General features: G+C 37.9%; 1 protein-coding gene across 1 annotated transcript in view; it reads left to right on the top strand.

Moving 5' to 3' along the window:
- The first annotated feature begins 1,502 nt into the window (after positions 1-1,502).
- The window catches only part of GUCA1C (guanylate cyclase activator 1C), a 54,763-nt gene continuing 36,221 nt past the window's right edge, over positions 1,503-20,044 (top strand). The window contains exon 1 of the mRNA XM_069069912.1: positions 1,503-1,751. Within this exon, the coding sequence (XP_068926013.1) occupies positions 1,503-1,751 (249 nt within the window). The remainder of the gene's footprint in view (positions 1,752-20,044) is intronic.

The following is a 20,044-nucleotide window of genomic DNA, read 5'->3' as shown; positions in this document are numbered from 1 at the left end:
CTTTCTCTGAAACACATATATACACACATATACATATATACATGTATACATTATATATCTATATACATATATGTATCTTAAGATTGATTGTGTGACATGGGAGACATTGGCACAGGACCACTCAGCATGGCATGCCCACATCAGAGAAGGTGCCATGCTCTATGAGCAAAGCAGAATTGAGACAGGTCAAAGGGAACACAGGATGCGCAGATGTAGAGTGTCCACCCCAAATGTTCACACAGACTATTTGTACCCCACCTGTGATAGAGCTTCCCAAGCTCATATTGGCCTGATCAGCCACAGTTGGACACATTGAAACTTGACTCTAGCATAGTGATGTCATTTTGGACCTCTTTGAGAACAAAGGACCACAACATGCAACATACACACACATATGTTATAAATTTACACAAATACTATAGATTTAATAATTTTTCATTATCCGTTTATTTTCAACATTTCTTCGTCTCTATACATTGGGGAGGGAATGTGGCTCAGTGGGAAGAGTTCTGACTGGAGAAAGAGGAGCTGAGTGAATACTGGTTATAACACTTTATTTCTGTGCCCTTACATAAATCGCCTAAAGTCACCGGGCCTCAGTTTCCTCCTGAATAAAGTAAGGGACTTGGACTAGATGAGCGTCTCGTCTCACTCTAAGTCTGTGATCCTATTGTGGAATGCCAATAACCCAGAGAGACAGCATAATGGACAGCCCTTATTTTGTAGCAATTTAAGGTTTACAAATCACTTGGCAAATATTTTTCTCATTTTATCCTCACAAAAAACCTTGGGAGGTAGGTGCCATTATTATCACCATTTTATAGATAAGAAAACTGAGTCAGAAAGAGGTGATGTGACTTGCCCAAAGTCACAAGGCTGGTAAGACTGGTTTTGTGAGACTGGATTTGAACTCAGGTTTTCCTGACTCCAGCTCTAACACTCTTTCTACTGCACCACCTAGCTGCCACTAATAAAATAGTATCAATAACAATAGCTAACATTTATATGGCACTTACTATACACCAGTCATCGTGCTAAGAATTTTATTATCTCATTTCATCTTCACTACAATCCTAGGAAAGGTAGGTGTTATTATTGCCCCCATTTTTTTACAGGAGAAGAAATTGAGGCAGAAGCAAAATAATCATTGATTAATAGAGTCAAATGAGATTGGAGCTCATTCTCCAGATGCCCACTTAAAATGTTTCCTTGAGACCATCCTCTCTCCTTCTGGGAATCAATAAAAGCAGAGTTTAGAATCAAGGGTAAAGTAAGGCTTGCCCACAGTAACCTTGCCCGTGTCAACAGCCCCTTGGCACCTTTAGCTGGGCAGCTGTGCTAAGGATACCATCTAACTGTAGTCACTGCCTGCTTTAAAAATGAGCAGTCATGGTAATCTCACCAGCTTTCTCTTCTTACTTAGCCTAAAGCTGTAAGAGGTTTACAGTGACCATTTAGGGGCACACTTGAATTTCTAGTTTCATTTAGGAGTCAGTACATGAATGAAAAGAACCCCAAAGAGAAAGCTGTTAAGCCTGGGAATCCCAATGGGGGGCACAGAATCAGTAGCTGGTGGTCAAACTGTTATCACTGCTACCCAGACCCATGTATGGTTTAAGAGATTTATGACAGAATGCCCATCTGGATTGCAAACCCTGCATGAGTTTAAAGCACTTCTGGGTCTGCAAGGCCTGAATCAAAGAGCGAATCAATATGTTGACCAACTGTTTAAAATTTTTGACAAGAACAAGGTAAGATTTCTTTTCCTTTCACTTCATTTACTTGTAATTTTCCATCCCCTCATTTAAAAAACAAAAAAGAAGAATTACCTGAATTAAAAAGTAGATCTCTCAAAATGAGGAGGTCTTCATGGAATGCACAGCTTGCAGAGGAATGAGTCATTAAATACTGTTAGCACTGACTGTGTGAAGATAATTGGGGGTGAGGCACTGAACACTGGGAAATGTTCTACATGTAGTGAGTTCTTTTAAAAACTAAATTAAATCTCTGTGTGTAATTCTCAGGGCATTATTTAAATAAATCCAGTAAGTGCAGATTGATTTACAAAGCCTGTTTTTCAAAGTATTTTAGGCATTGGTGACATTTTCTAGAAAAGCAATTTATGGAATTTTGCTTTTAAAAGTGTGATTGGGTCTAGATTGGAAGATTAAATCAATGGAAATTAACAATGTGCTTGTGTTCCAATCAAAGTAGGAATGTTTCTCTTTTTTATTAAAAAAATGGATTTTTATAACTGACCAGCTTTAATTTGAAAATTAAAATTAATTTTGACAAACTTGGGATAAGTTTTGATTTTTTTTAGAAACTCTGTCTTTTTCATATTTTGTTTTGTTTTGCCCCAGTATATTTTTTTAAACTGTTGATTTTAGGTTTTTCCCCTAAGCTTTTTGGGTTTAGTACTTTTTGTTTTAATACAAAAATTCAAATCAGAGCAAAGAAAATAATGATACAGGACAAGAACAAGTCAGAGAAGGGACTTGAACAACAACTCTATTCAAAATGCCTAATCTAGAATTAAAAAGTGAAGGGTTTTATAATAAACAAAAGAAGTCATCTTGGTTATTTTCTAAGCCCTCCTCCCCACCTTTTTTTGGGGGGGGCCTTATTATAAAACTCTACCTTACAGGTAAGACTTTTTAAATCCCGCTCGTAAAAGAGGAAGTTTCATAATGGGCCAAAAAAAAAAAAAAGACCATGTCTAAAAAGAAAGGAAATGCTGCCTTCCAAGAATAAAGCTGGGAGGAAAAAGGGACCGGAAAATTACTGGAGAAAAATTGTATGTTACTTTAAAAGATTGCAAAAGTGAGAAATAGAAGAGAAAAAAGGAAGATGGGATTAATAACATGACTAGAATCAAAGCCAATTGGTTTGCCTTTAAGATGTGAGGAAATTTATGATAGCTCCTGAGGCCAGAGAATTTCCTAAATACAGACATAGAAATAGTGACTGAACCTTTGATTTCATTAATATAGGAAACTCCTGGAAAAAAAAAAAAACTCCCTCTACCCGTGCAGGGCAGTATTTTCTCTGCAATTTATAGTCTCAGACTGTTGCCTGGAGAACTGAGAATTTGAGTGGCTGAACCAGGGTCAGAGGCAAGATTTGAACCCAGATCTCCTTGGCTTCAAGACAGCTCTCAGGTTACTTTACCATACTACCTGTCAAAAATACAGAAATAAGAGGCTTCAAAGATGAAATCCTGAAACTGGTGAAAATTTAACATGTGCAAGGACTAAGACTTTTTCAATCTATTCACAATTTTTAGGCACAAATTTAAGACAATTGGTGGGAGTGAGGAAGGATCTCATCTTTCCAATCATGGCTGTAAAGTTCCATGAAGTCCCTACCCAAAAAGAGTTTACAACCCAGTGAAAAGATTAGTTGGATTTTCCCTGTATTCTTCACTTATGAACCCTGAAGCAAATCTCAGATTTAGCATATCAACCAATAAACATTTACCAAGCACCTCCTATATGCTAGGCACTGTATTAAGCACTGGGGATACAAATAGAGGCAAAAGATGGTCCCTGCCCTCAAAGAGTTTACAATCTAACTGGGGAGACAACTTGCAAATAAATATTTACAAAGCAAGCTTTATACAGGATAAAAAGGAAATAATTAGCAGAGGGAAGGCACAATTAAGGGGGGTTAGGAAAGTCTTCTGGTAGAAAATGAAATTTTAATTGGAACCTAAAGGAAACCAGAGGGGTCAATAGGCAAAGATGAGGAGTGAGAGCATTTCAGATATGAAGGACAGCCAGAGAGAATGTCCAGGATCAAGAGATGGAGAGTTCAAGGAACAGCCAGGAGGCCAGTGTCACTGGATTAAAGAGTATGTATTAGGGAGTAAGGTGAAAGATGACTGGAAAAGTAGGAAGGAGCTAGGTCATGAAGGACTCTGAATGCTGGAGCATTTTGTATTTGATCCTAGAAGCAATAGGGAGCCACTAGAGATTATTGAGTAGGGGAGTGACGTGAACAGATCTGCACTTTAGAAAAAATCGCAAAGGGGTATGTGGCACTTTTGTGTGTCCTGTGTGTGTATGTGTGTGTGTTTCACAAAATATTTAATGCCTTTTACATAGTTTTTAATAGCCCCTCTTCCATTGTGCCTTCTGCAACCCGCACTAGCAAGCCTCTTTTGATGTTCAATTAGAATCTTGTTAGATAAGGGAGTTACACTAAGATTCAGTCATTTCCCCAAAGTGTTGCTATCTTTCCTTGCCTGCAGTTTCTCTCTTATGTTGGCATTTTGAACCTACCGTGATTGTCAGCATTCCTATGCTAGAGACAAAATGAGTAAAAAGAGAAGCTGGATTTGAGAGGAGGACCTGCTGTCAAAATGATGCCACTGCTGAGGAAACACACATGCAGATAATGTCCAAATAGGCATCTCATGATTTACAGACCCTTTGTGTGAGGAGGAGCTCAGTTCCAGGCATTAGAGAACTCAGTCCCAACCCTGAAGCCCAATTTCCAAGATATAAAATTCACAATATATTTATGATCTGTTATAGAGATTGATGTTGGCTTGGGTGCAGTGTGGATCTAGGCAGGGGAAGAATAGATGGTTTTTATCTGACATTGGATTTCAATTCAAAATAGTGTATATATGCACATGTGTGTGATTCAAAAGAAATTAAGAGGATGATCTTATACCACATAAGGACATTTGTCGTTATCAACACAAATAAGATCAGAATATTTTGTTGTTAAATGTTGGAAAATAGGAAGAATGGTGATTCATTAAAATATGTAATTATAATAAAACCTAGTCTCTCTAAAACCCTGTGGAGTGAGCAGTGTCACTGAAATAGAAGATACTTGAGGTCTCATTATGATTGGACTATGAACTAGTTGTTTCCTCCTCCAAAATCAGAGGAAGGAAGGAAGGAAGGAAGGAAGGAAGGAAGGAAGGAAGGAAGGAAGGAAGGAAGGAAGGAAGGAAGGAAGGAAGGAAGGACGAGGAGCAAGGAAAGAAGGATGAGGAGCAAGGAAGGATGAGGAGCAAGAAAGGAGGGAGGGAAGAAGGATAGAAGGAGGGAGAGAGAAAGGAAAGGGGAGAGAGGGAGGAAGGAGAGAAGGAAGAAAAGGAAGGAATGGAGGAAGGAAAGAAGGGAGGAGAGAAGGAAGGAAGGAAAGAGTGAGGAAGGAATTGCTTTGGTCTGGAAAGTTACAGAGATGATGAGGTGGGTCCTGGGGAAATAGTTTGATACCCCCTCCCCCAAGGAACAATAGCAGATTTGATTTGATTATGGTTCATGGTTCCAGAACTGAAGGGGACAGGAGTGGGGGGGAGGGGAGATCATGTAGAAGGAGGAAAAGTGATGTCATATGTCAGCAAAAGAGTGAGGAGGCCAAAGAGGTGATCTGAGAGGAAGGAGTGAAGTAAAGCATGGCTGGAGAGTTTGGGTTTAGTCTTGTTTTTCCTGAAATGGTGCCCTGGGAGAACTATCGCCAATTGGGAAAGTGAGACCCCAGAACAGAAATTTTCTAGGGCATAGTCTCTGGTGTGGATAGCAAGATGTTTTTTGAGAAACTTGCAGAGGTGTTGGCATAGGAGCTCTAATAATATTATACCTCCTTAATGAGTTGTTCCAAATAGCTGAGGTTTCACCCAGCCCAAATTTGCTGTCTCTTGATTTCAATGTTTGTGGATGGAAATATTGTTAGCATTTTTTTATATACCTGCTTACCTTCCTAAACCAAGTATGCTGAGCTTGAGTTAGCTTTTTTTGATGTCTAAAGGTCATAAATATTAATACTAATTGTCATACTGTGGTATGATAGAATGGTACATGCAGGGAGTATTGACGAGGGAATTCGCATTAGTTAAATTCCTACTATGTGTGAGGCACTATGCTAAGTGCTTTATAATATTAATCTTATGGTGATCCTCACAACAACCCTGGGAGGTAGGTGTTATTATACTATCCATTTAGAGTTGGAGAAACTGAGGCAGGCAGAGGTTAAGTGACTTACCCATGGTCACAGAACTGATAAGCATATGAGGTCAGATTTGAATTCAGGTCTTTATGATTCCAGAAGCAGCACTCTATTCCACTGTAACACCTAACTGTCTGATCTAGGATTATTCACCTAAATGCCCCAACCCTACCTGTATTTGCTTTTGTAGTTTTTCTTTCTCCTGAAATGCTTGTCTTTAGAAACTCCTTTACCATTTTTTTTTAATTTGATGCTTCATTACTTCATTTCTGGATTGAGAAACCATTTTCTTAAAATTGTGTAAAAAATATTTATAAAGAGGTTTTGAGTGGGAACTTCAGGAACTGGATTATGGGTCAACTACCTTGGCTTTGGTGCATGGATTTTGTGGTGCCTCCTCTGGCTACTTATTTGGAGGCGTTAATTTGTTTCCTTCCTGATTCTCAGCTGGGTTTAAGATAGGTGAGGCTTCTGGATAACTGAGTATCACTGTTCTTGAAGGTGATATAGAAAATGCTTACAAATCAGTGACTGATATCATCTGCGCATGCATGTGATTGTTCCTTTTTTCTTCGTCCTTTCGAAACTCTCAGTAAATTTGGTGTTAGAAGTCTTCAGTAGATTTCAGCTAGTTCATTCTCTGTCAATAGTGGATTAAGAGAAAGAATATCTCAATGCCCTCCATATAATACCAGCAGTTAGGGTTTTGTTGGCACTCCCCAGGTTTGCCCAGATGGCAAAACCAAACCAAACCAAAAAAATGGTGTGGGTCATCATTGTATGATATGGACACCCCAGCTATGCTGTAATTCCTTTATTGAAATGAGTGGTGATAAATTATAGCATAACTACATATTTCACTCCTCCTTTATTAGTAAACAAAGTAAACTTTTTAAAATTTAAAAAGGAGTTCAGTTACAGCAATTTTGGAAACAAAAACAGAATGTTTTGCATCTTTGCACAGATCTTCCAGGCCAGAGGAAAGAATCTGGGGTTCAATGTCAGACTGGTTATGTTTAATTAATGTTTAGTGAATTTAATTGAAATGAACCACCATTGCTGCTTATTAGTTATGTGACATTTAGGTAAATCATTAAAACTCCATCAATAGTCCTTAGCCATTTTGTGTCTGTCATGGTTGCTTTTGGCAGTCTAATGAAATCTATGGACCTTTCTCAGAATAATGTTTATAAATGCATAAAATAAAATACATTGGAGTACAAAGGAAATTATATTCAACTACAGTTATCCATCTATCTATATTGTGTGTGTTGGTGTGTGTATGAACATATGTGTGTGAACCTCTATATAGCTATATAAAGTTCACAGACCCCAGGTTAAGAATCTTTGCTCTCTCTGAGCCTTAATTTCTTCAGTTATAAACTTGGGGTAATAATTTCTGTTCTGCCTACTTCACAAAGTTGCATAAGGATAAAATGAAATTGTGAATATAAATCACTTATAAACTATAAAGCACTAAAAAAACCAATCCCTATGTATATGACACAGTTCCCAAATTTGTGTAAAGGCAAAGAATTCTTGCAGGTGAATCTCAACATTTCACCCTGAGTGTCTGCAAGTGCATCATCTCTAGAAAGGATAACGAGGCCTCAAATTTAAAATTCCCAATAACTAGGTAAACTATGATGTAAGAATATGACCACCTAGGGATATTATCAATAAATAAATATTTATTAATTTCTTACTAGGTCCCAGGCACTGTGCTAAGGTTGGGGGTACAAAATGAGGCAAAAGACAGCCCCTGCCCTCAAGGATCTTACAATCTGATGGATATTGGGAAAGCTTCCTGTACTTCTTAGTCAGGACCCTAAGGACAGCTCATTCCTCACCTTAAATTAATTAATGCCAGATTCTGTCTAGAGCAGGACTTCTTAACCTTTTATTGCACCAAGTGTGAGTCACTAGACTTTGGAAATCCAGTGGAGCCCCTGGACCTCTTCTCTGAATAATGTTTCTAAATGAATAAAAAGAAATATTAGTATTAAAAAGGAAAATAATAATGATTTCACAGAAACTGTTCCTCCCTAGGGAGTTCAAAGACCCCAGGTTAAGAACCTCACTTTAGTGGATGGCTGGGTGGATATGCAGATCGAGAGAGAGACAGAGAGAGACAAAGAAAGAAAGACAGAGACAGAGAGAAAGAGAGACAGAGAGACAGAGAGAGAGAGACAGAGACAGAGAGAGACAGAGAGACAGAGAGAGAGACAGAGAGGCAGAGACAGAAAGAGATAGAGACAGAGAGAGACAGAGATGATAGAAAGATTGGTAGATAGACATAGACATACCTGCATGTACATACACATACATGTGTTATATATATATATATATATATATATATATATATATATATACACATGTGTATGTGTATATCTGCGTATTTATGTGTCTGTGAGTGTGTATTTTTGTGCATATATTCATTGAAATGAACCACTTTTGCCACTTATTAGTTGTGGAACTTTTAGGGAAATCATTTGCCCTAGATAATGGTTCTGAACATTTTTCTGTGTCATGTATTCTTTTAGCAGTCTGATGAAACCTATGGACCCTTCTCAGAATAATGTTCATAAATGCCTTAAATTAAATATACAATATTAAAAAGAAAACCAATTATATTGAAATTTAGTTATCTATATACATATTTACCATATATATGTATATTTACATAATACTGATTTTTTTATTTATAACTATTTGTCATATTGTCCATGTTGCCAATGTCCCTGGAAATCCCAGCATTCTAGGTTTATATGATCTAAGCTTAATCCTATGGGCCAACCCCTTTGGGGTCTTTTTCTGTTTTGGACTCACCACCTCCATGAGGAGTTGCTTCAAGAAAATTTAATATATTCAGGGCATAGCTCATGTCTAGGTTTCTGAAAAGATAGACACAAGGACTCCCTAGCTCCTATAAGCACTGAAGTTAACGAATGCATATTTATGGCTATATCCCATAACCAGATTTTAAAAATAAATTAAGCACCTATCACTTCTCCCTGGAATGAAACTGAACTTGGAATGCCACTGGACAACTGTTTAGCATTCTGGTGAGTCCCTCTATCCTAGAGAGTGTCCAGATAGAGTCTCCCCAAAACTCATTGCACCACTGTGGTTTAAACTGCCCCTGAAAGATGAACATACTTAAAACTGGGGAGGAGGTGGCAGAGAGGCTTCCAAACCATTTCTTTCATTGTATCTATGCAGTCTAAATCATCCACCGGCTTTGCTCTCCAAGTAGCCAGTCCTCCTCTTCCTCCAAAGAACACACCTCATGAAGAAAGCTCCTGTTCTTTTTAGAAGATCCATGGTACCAAATCTCTTATCCAGGAACTACTGAACTTGAGAATACCCACAAGACAACAGACTCCTCTCTCAGCCTCAGTAGCCAGACCTTTAATTATTTCTGCCTTGCATTCTTGCAAGAAATCTCTCAGTGCCAGTTGCTACCAAGGCTTTTTTAGCTGGGAAAATCCACTCTCAGCTATATAGTCTCTGACTTGTGCTCAGAAAAAGAAAGAAAAAGGCAGAAGGCAGTTAGTAACCCCAGGTTCAAGAACCCCCATCTTAGACAGTCTGATCAGCATATAACCCATCAAGCACTTCTGATTAGAGCTGCCAGTATCTGCTCTCAGGAGAGGTTTCTTTTTAGACTGAGTATAAACACATGCCTAACTCCACAACTATTTTCTCCCACGACCGCTCCAACAAGGATCAGGGGAGTGCATTAGACTGGGTAGTGATCAGAACATAATCTGGGTGCAGAGGTAGAAGACTACACAAAGAGGAAGAGGTGGAAGGAATGGTCTTCACTTTGAAATTTTGAACCTCTTTTTCACCTGAACTCAGGAGAAAGAGAGACAGAGACAGAGAGACAGACAGAAAGAGAGGGGGGGGGGAGGGAGGGAGGAAAGAAGAGGGAGGGAGAGAAGGAAAGGGAGGAGGGAGGGGGGAAGAGAGAGAGAAATGGAAGAGGGAGAAATAAGAAGATTCCAAAGAGAATATACTCATAGACAAAACTTTAATGCTTAATGTTAGAGGTTGGATTGTGAACAGGGATTTAAAATAAAGAACCTGTAATTGGGGTTTAGGTGAGGGAAAGAGAAGAGGGAGAGGAGTGGAAGTAGACTACATCAAGCACAGGTAACTCATACTGAGTGCACTCCTCTCTCACTACCATCTTCTTCTTTGGAAAGAATGGACAGATGGTAAAGAGAAGAAAAGGAATAAGAGAATAGGAAGGAGGGGGGAATACATAATTAATTGTAATAATAATGTAAAATGGGTTAAATTCATACATAAAATGGAAGGGTATAGTAGAATAGAAAGCAGAATACAATAATATGTTGCTTACAAGAAACACCCTTGAAACATATATTCACACAATGTTTAAGTAAAATTTTGGGTCAAGAATCTATTAAACTTCAACTGAACTCAAAAAAGCAGAGGAAACAACCATGAAGCAAAATAGATGGTTAAAAGAATTGAAAAGGGAAAGTACATGATGCTTAAAGATGCCATAGACAATGACAGTGTGCACCAAATTGCATGGTGTCTAAATACTTAAAGGAGATGTTTAAATTCTAGGAAGAAATATAGTAAAACCATAGTATTGAGGTCATCAATGTACCTCTTTCTGAATTAGATAAATCTGACCCTCTAAAAAATTCAGCACCTGAATAAAATTTAAGAAAAGTTGATTGGGGAGCACATCAAATTGATTGTGGACTTCTCTGATTCTACATACACACACACACACTTTACATGTATGATGCTGTTCTAAAGTATTATTGTAATGCAGCAGCAGCTACACCCTGAAAAAGGTGTAAGCCCTCTATATATAACCCAGTGACACTGGTCTCCTTGCTGTTCCTCAAACCAGATACTCCACAGCTTCACTCCCTGACTTTCCGCTAGCATTCCCCCATTACTGGGAACTGTCCTCACTCCTTCCAACCAATTCCTAGCTTCTCTAACTTTCTTCAAATCCCAATTAAAATCTCACCTCCGTGAATATTTTCCCAGTCCTTCTTCATAGTATTTCCTTCCCTCTAAGATTGCTTTCATTTGTCCCATATAGATCTTGTCTGTACATGATTGTTCACACATTGTCCCTCCATTTAGAGTGTGGACTCCTTAACGAAAAGGACTAATTTTTTTTTTTTGCCTTTATTTGTATCCATAGCCAAGCACAGCGCTTGGCACATAGAAACTGACTAATAGCTAGCTGACTTGTGGATTTGAAGTATTCACTGGACAATCATTTATTAAGTAGCCACTCTGTGCGATGCCCATGGTAAGTGCTTCTTGACGTGACTGAGCTTGTTGTTTGCCTTTTGGAGACTTGAATTCTCTCATCAGATTAAGGAGATGATCCTCTATGGTCTCTTCTAGATCTAAATCCTATGATATCATTTGGTCCTTAATAAAGATTTCAAAAGCTTCTTCCAGCTCTAAGAATCTGTGACTCTCTGACACGAAAGAACATGATAGAGGAGTCTCAACTGAATGGAATACGACACCTTACAGAATTGTCATAAAAACTCCATTATTGGAAATGTTCAAAATGAAGGTCTAGTGTAGAGAAAATCCTGTCCAGGAGTAGGAGGCTGCCTTTGGTAACCTCCAAGGTTACTTCCAGCTCTGGGTATGTATAAATTGAAGATATTAGAAGGCTTCAACATAATACTTTGAGATCATAAAGTATTAGGTATTTTTGTCATTGCACTAGTTCTGTTTATAATAATTTAATTTGAAGTTTGAAGAACTGGGTTCTAGTTCTGGATATTGCATATTATCTGTGCTTTTTTGGCCAGATCACTTCATCTCTCTGGGACTTGATCTACTCTGAAAAATGAAGAAGAAAGACTTTGTTGCTGTTGTTTTTCAGTCATTTTTCAGTTATGTTTGATTCCTCATGACCACATTTGAGATTTTCTTGGCAAAGATAATGGACTGGTTTGCCATTTTCTTCTCCAGTTCATTTTACAGATGAGGAAACTAAGGTAAACAGGGTTAAGTGACTTGCCCAGAGTCACACAGCTAATAAGTGTCTGAGAGCAGATTTTAATTCAGGAAAATGAATCTTCCTGACTCCAAACCTGGTGTTCTGTCCGTTGTACCACCTGGCTGCCGGTAGATAGAATGTCCCTTCCAATTATAAATCCTAATACTATCAGTCAGTGACAGCCATAACTTCACACACAGTTTTCATGCATCTTTTAGCTTTTCAGCTATTATCTATCCATTTTTCACTGGAAAGACAAAATTCAAGCCTTCCTACCTCCACAAAATAATCTCTCCATAGCAACAGTCTCCTGCCATATACTGCTAAAATCATAGACTCTTAGAAATGAAGGAAGCATTAAGGATAATTTAGGCCAACCTTTATCAGAAGCATGAATCTTCTATATGGCATTCCCACATCCCAGTCTACAACACCCAGCCTCGGCTTGAATAGCTCAGTACCAGAAGAGCTTTCTACTTCACCAACAAGAGCATTTCATTTTGGAAACATTGTAATCAGATCTATAACTAGAATTCTTTCATGCGAGTGTAATCCCTGCTTCTAATGTATCTCTCATAGAAACGATAGATAATGTTACTATAGCTTTAAGGGTCAGATAAACTGTTGAGAAGAGTAGATTTTCCAGGCAGTTTTCAAGTGTTTCCAAGTGAGAAAATGACTTCCTCTGAAATGTTTCTCACCATGAAATCAGGGAGAAAGTAAGTGCTTTATCTGTGATCTATAAAGATCCATGAGAAATATGTGAAGAAAGATAAGGAGCTGATATGAAACTTATTCCTAATCAGAAATGTCATAAGTGATGATTTTAAAATAACAACTGATAGAGAAGTCTATGAGGAATTTGTGAGGATGGAACTACTATAGTGTATTTTGTGAAGACTTGTTTCCCGTGCAATATGGTTTCTTTGGCCCCATTCTCTGAAGGCTAGGCTTGGTACATTTTACCCCTACAGGGTTCTGTGGTATCAAAAAGGGACTGGGAAAATAATTTTTTTCTTTCATTGTCTTGGGTCCCCACTAATTATGTTTTCTTCATTTTAGGGATCCAATGACTAGTACCACCATTCTATTTAACAAAGAATTATCTTTCACAAAGGGATATTTACTTCAAAGACAACACAAGGACAAAATAAAAACACACCTCTCCACTCTCAACACCTCAGGAACATAGTCTTTCCTCTTATACCACCTCAGTCTTTGGGAGGGGAGGAGGAATTAGGATCATAATTTAGCTCAGTTCCTATATATGATTAGTTCCACCAAGTTCAAGAAAAAGGATGCTCATACCTCGAAAAAGGAAGTATGGCCCCTGGCATGTTGACATCCTGGGGTAAAATTCTACTTGTCCTTGTATTAGTTAAACTCTGTCTAATTGTTAGAAAGTTCTTTATATTCAGCTAACATATACCTCATTGTGACTTTCACCGTGTGGTCTTAGTATTGCCATTGGGAGACATGGAAAATAAATCTGATCCCTTTGCTAAATGATTACCCTTCAAATACCTGTGGAATTCAAAGAATTATTATGTGAATAAAATGAGAAAATGGATGTAAATTGATGTTGTTATCATTATTATTGTTAAAGCTACATTTTATTAAATGTAATTTGTTATATTAAAGTATCTATTAAAATAAAGCTATATTTTAATCCTGGCCCTATTTACTACCTATGTGACTTTGGGCAAGTTACTTCCCTTCTGGGACCTCAGATTCCCCATTTACGTGCATCACTTATGGACACCCTAACATTCCCTCCACACACACCCAGATAATCTACTTCTGTCATAGGGTACTCTATGATTCCACACCAATTCAAAAGTGTAGCACACAAGTCTCCCCCAATATGCTTAGTTTTATTAGTCAGCCAGAAGACATGGTTAATTTGAAATAAAGACATTTAATGAAAAGGAATGATAAGAAAAGTAACAATAGAACATTTCCCAAAAAGCCCTGGGGCATACTCTTCCACAAACACATACACCAGCAGTGCTTACACAGCTATGAAACTTGCGTGGAAATGCACATGTGAAGGGAATATATATATATATATATATACATACACACACACACACACCAGCAGTGCTTACACAGCTATGAAACTTGCGTGGAAGTGCACATGTGAAGGGAATACACACACACACACACACACACACACACCAGCAGTGCTTACACAGCTATGAAACTTGCGTGGAAGTGAACATGTGAAGGGAATATATATATGTATATATATATACATATACACACACACACACACACCAGCAGTGCTTACACAGCTATGAAACTTGCGTGGAAGTGCACATGTGAAGGGAATACACACACACACACACATATATGTGGAGCAGCCTGGGGAATACATGTGATGATATTGGTTACATATACAGACAGCTCACCACTCTAACATCACACGGCCACTGATTTCTTCTGTCTTCACAGGACATTGCTCTGTTCTGGGACTGTTCCCCACTAGTTTTAGCAAATGAGATTGTACTTGTAAAGTGTTCAGCACAGTGCCTGATACATAGTAGGTGCTTAATAAATGCTTATTCTTTTCCCTTCACCCCCACCCCGCTAGTCACTATTAGGCATGGTTTTGCTGGACACACGGACGTGGAAACTTCCCCCTGCTACCATGTTCTGGGTTTCAGTTAATTCTTCAATTTGAGGAATTACCTCTTTCCCTAAGAGAAGGGATGGTCTCTGTCATCATTCATTTATCTTAAAGCCCTGGGAGTTAAGCTTTAGGTCTTTTAAAGGAGAAGACAGACCCTTCACATATCTAGTAGTCAGACTAGGAAGAAATTTATGGAAAGTCAGCCATTTCCCATAAGGAGAATAATCTGTCAGGTTCTAGATCCATAGATGATTGTGACTTTTTCCTATGGAAACAGAATGTGTCTCCAGAGGGCTTTTTTTTTTTTTTAGCCCATACTGGCTATCTAAAACTCATGGGTATTATGGGCTTTTCTTCCTGCTCACCAAGAATATTGACTGTATGCCAAGCCTTTGCCTGTATTAGAATTAAACTTCTACTTTAACTTTCAATCAATTTTGAATGTCTAACTTTCACCGCTCAAAATCACTTTAGGAATTACTTTTCAATACCTGGGTTTAAGGATCTGTGCTTTTTCTTGTCCTTCAAAAATGCTTTGGTACATCATGTAGGTAAAGTACAGAAAAAGAAAGAACAAAAACAGAAATAGTGGAGCCATGATGAGACTTTGCCCTATGTTTAATTTTTTTTTCATTCCAAACTCCTACCCTTACTATGTCTATGTTACTAGGAGAACAACTTATGCAATAGCAATACTGTAAAGACAAACTTTAAAAGTTTTAAGAACTTTGATCAATGCAATCAACATCCATGATACCAGAGGATCAATGACAGAGCATTCTATCCTTTTGACATAGAGTTGATGGATTCAGTGTGCAGAATGAGGCATATACACACATGTGTACATACATATGTACGTATATGTATATTTGTGAATACACACACACACACACACATATATATACATATATATATATATACCTAATCAGTGAGAGAATTTGTTTTGCTTGATTATACATATTTGTTCCAAGGAATTTATTTTTCTTTTCTCTTTTTATCATTGGGGAGAGCTTGGGAAGGAGAAAAAAATAAATTTCTGTTCATTTAAAAAATATTTTTAATAGAAAAGTAGAGTGTTGTATACAAGTATGGAATTTAGCATATAGTTTCAGATAAAGCCACTGAATTGGTAGTTTTGCTTAATTGTTTACACTGTGTTATAAGAGCTCTCACTGGGTGGTAGTCATTTGTAAGGTAAAAATAAAATGCATTAATAAAACTTTTTTTAAAGGTGATGTTATAAAACACATTGCTTTCCTATTGTTTTCCATTTTTATTTCACACCTATGCTTCAGATTTTCATTTTTTGCTCTATTATTGAGATTCTGCTTCCCTTCCACCTCACCACACCCCCACCTTATAAAGTGTCCCAAGAAAAGGGAAACATTAATTGAATGGAAATCTCTAAGATCTGGTTACCACGGGATTATGACATAAATTACAATTGCCAATGAGCTCAGATTACATTTTTAATTCAAAAAAATGACCTCTCTAGGGTGATACTGAGGAATCTCTCTGTGAACCAGACTTTATTTTAACAGAAAGTCTGGCTTTTAACTTCTGGTATAATTGCTGATTTTCATTAACCTAGTTGATGCCCTGCAGCCTAGACTTTCTCTCCTTTTGTTGCCTGGCCTATAAAGTGACTATAATTATTATTACTGTTAATAAAACATTTACTGGGATACATTTAGTGTACTGGTAATAAGACATATTACTGTACATGATCTAGCTAAGCCTCTATTAAAATGTAAACCATTGTACTATAATCTTTTAAGGGCAATGACCTAGAGCTTCTAGTCCAGAAAGCTCTTGATAAATTCTCATGTAATGATGGTGATTATGATGATAAGGAAATAGCCCTAGTACTCAGCAGACTTCACTTCTAGAAAAATAGTAAGACATAGACTGAGAACAACCAATTAACATTTTTTTATGGATTGTCCATTGGATGCAGATCTCTGTTCTAAGGTACAAAGGAGGAGATAAAGAAGGTAGAATTTAGTGCCAAAAGTGCTTAGAGATCATCCAGTCCTAGTTCCTTATTTTTCATGTGAGGAAACTAAGGTTTAACATCTAGAGATGTAAGTAGCACAGGATGAATAGGGGCTTTGTCTTGCTCTAGGGTCCCCAGAGATGAATGTGTTGTCCTTATAGTATATACTGCTACGCAGGTAATTGTGAATCTAGACGATTCTACTAGAGAATCACAGAAGGTTGTTGGTACAGTTCCAACCACTATCTTGTTATCTTATTACCTAATTACTTATTTATATAAAAAAGAGATACCCACTGACCCATGAATTCTGTTGTTTCTCCAGACACTCTTCCCTTCTTCAAGTTTACCCTGTATTTCTTGCCCTTCCCTTATTTATGAGAACAAAAGCATAGGTTTTTACATTGAATATACAAACTTTCAAATGAAAGTAACGCAACCTAGGGTGAAGCTGATTTTTCTTCATCCATCATTCTTACTGCAATTTAAGAGGATCCAACCGCATAAAGAAAAAGCTACATTTTGACTGCCTGGTGCCATTGTATCTAATGATCTTGTTTCTTGGGGATTTTGTTTTATTTTGGACCAGATTCAGGTTTCATTTATATAGGGAGCTCCAAAGGAGGAAATTCCCTCTACCGATGTTGATCAGGCCCTGGTCTGCAGGTTATATACCCTTATACAGTCTCCCAACTCCACAGTTGCTTGTGGCATTGAAAGGTCCATTGACTTCTCCAAGGTCACACAATAAATATATGGCAGAGCTTGGTCAGAATCAAGTCTTCCAGACTCTCTTTGTCCTTGTTTTAGTTACAATAATATCTGTAGGCTAAATAAGCTGGAGCCCTCTCTGCTGGTTACACTTGATTTAGATTACTACAATCTCATCTCCAGTAGCAGACGAGCTGAAGAAAAAAACAATTAATCAGTCAATAAGTGTTCATTAAATACCTACTATGTACCAGACACTGGGCAGGTATAAAATATTCCTAGAAATATGATACAAGTACAAAGGATGAAACAATCTCCACTCATGAGGAACTTAGTCAACAGCATTTATTATTTGCTATGTGCCAAGGCATTGTGCTAAGCAATGGAGGTATAAATATAAACAAGAAAGATCATCCCCAACCTCAAGAAGCTCACATTCTAATGGGGGAAAGAAATATATTGAAGGGAAACTGAGAAGAGGGGGGGAGAGGAGGTAACCAAGCAGAAGCATGGTGGTATAGTCCAGGGAATGAGAGATGGATGGTTGGGGTCCTTTTCTCAAGATAGAGATTCTAGGAAGAAGCCACCAGTGGGAGAAGGGGTCCACAAGGGTAGAGTCAGGAGGCAGCTGAGACATGGTGGTAAAGGCCTGAGAGTCAAGGAGAGCTGTTCTAGAGGCCTTACCTAAAATGGAGGTTCCTGGAAGAACTGACCAATGGGAGAAGTGGCCTGCAGGAGCAGAGTCAGGAGACGAGTATGTATGTGAGTATGTGTGTGTGTTTGTGTATTTGTGTGTAGGTACATATATTTATGCGCTATAAATATAAAGTGAACAAATGCAAATATATACAAAGTAATTAAATACAAGATGATTTGGGAGGGAAGGGGCTGGCAATTGGTTGAAACAGAGAAGTTTACATGCAAAAGAAGGTACTTGAGCTGCTTCTCAACATAAGACAGGCAGCTAGGCAGCACACTGGATAAATCACAAGCCTGAAGTTAGGAAGACCTGAGTTAAATCCAGCTCTAGACCCTTACTAGCTGTGTGATGCCAGGCAAGTCAACCTCTGTTGGCCTCAGTTTCCTCATCAGCACAATGGCACCTAATAGCAACTGTGGAGGGCCGTGTCTGAAAAGCCTTGAGCTCAGCTCGGACACTAGGAAGATGCAAGGTCTCTTCCCCCAGACATAACTCCTTAGACTCTCTCCCAGATAAGTAGCAAATAATAACCAATGTTCAGAAAAACACCTGCATACCCTGTGAATGCCAGTACTGGGAAAACAGGAATAAGTCAAGATAGTGCTATGAAACATCGACAAGAAATTGTGTTATTCTTGCATTTTTGCTTTTCCCACAAATTATGTACACTAGGACAAAGGGCAAGTTTGCCCTGTCATATAAGGACCTTGCTTGCTTGAGTAAACTAGTCAATGCAACTTGACTCACCTAGACCAACTCTGTTTTCACCGTCCGTCCTACACTGCCTTTGCTGACAAGCACCTACATTCCAAGGTTGTTGAGAAGATCAAATGAAATAATTGTAAAGCATTTAGCACAGTGCCTGGCACATAGTAAGTAAGCACTATAGAAATGTTATTTATTATTATTATCGATGAGGCAGAGAGAAGACATTCTAGCCATGCAGGATGTGCAGATTTCTTCACTGACGTGTTGGCCAGGCAGGTTTGGAAGCTCTCTATTCAATTCAGTTAGTATTTATTGGGACCTTAGAAATCTGGCTCACCCTATTCCAACTTAGATGAGAGTTTTATATGAGAAAGCCAAATTACCATAGCAATCTTCATTATGGGAATAAATAGAATAGCCAAAATAATTGGAAACATTTTACTGCATTGGTCTCCCTAGGGATTAATAATTAATTAGGAGTTTGTGTGATAAGTATTTTCCAAAAGGTCCTATTTCATATCCCTGAAATTTTATGTAGTCAAGGTAAATTTCATGTGAAAAAATTCCACAGAATAATTTGAAATTATTAAAAATGTGTAAGGCATTGGTCATGGGATAGGGAGCATAGAAATAGACTTGAAGCTGGGAAAATTAGATTCAAATCCTACCTCAGATACTTACTAGATTTGTGAACCTGAACAGGTCATCTAACCTCTCTGAGCCTCAGTTTCCTCACCTATAAAATGGGACAATAATTTGTGAAGATTAACTGAAATAATATATCTAAAGTACTTTGTAAACCCAAAGCATTATATAAGTGTAAATTGTTATCAGTAAGAACAATAGCAATACTTTAAATAGATGTTTCCATGTCAAAGACTCAAAATCTCTGAACAGAGAATAAAAAGCTTTTAAACTATAGAGATAGATCCAACAGAAGAAAACCAAACCATGGGGAGGGGAAAAAGCAGGGACAGAATGAGGTTCATATTATCATTTCTGTCATTCTGTCTGCTACTGGAGATTATTTCACTAGTCTTAAAAAAAGGTTAGTTTATTCCTCAACACATTTATTCAGTAATAGAAAAGCAGTAATTTCATCCACCTGAGCAATGGTCACAAGAACATTCAATATAAAAGAATAATTGGGGGATAGCAACATGTCAACAATGAGGAATTTTAGGACCATTAACATTAGAGGCCTTACCTAAAATGGAGGTTCCTGGAAGAACTGACCAATGGGAGAAGTGGCCTGCAGGAGCAGAGTCAGGAGACGAGTATGTATGTGAGTATGTGTGTGTGTTTGTG

This window comes from Petaurus breviceps, unplaced genomic scaffold, assembly GCF_028583685.1.
Source record: "Petaurus breviceps papuanus isolate PSGF00001 unplaced genomic scaffold, PetGlider_PUasm1.0 90792, whole genome shotgun sequence".
Lineage (NCBI taxonomy): Eukaryota > Metazoa > Chordata > Mammalia > Diprotodontia > Petauridae > Petaurus > Petaurus breviceps.
The sequence above is the reverse complement of the archived record's forward strand: the minus strand, read 5'-3'. Positions and strand labels throughout refer to the sequence as shown.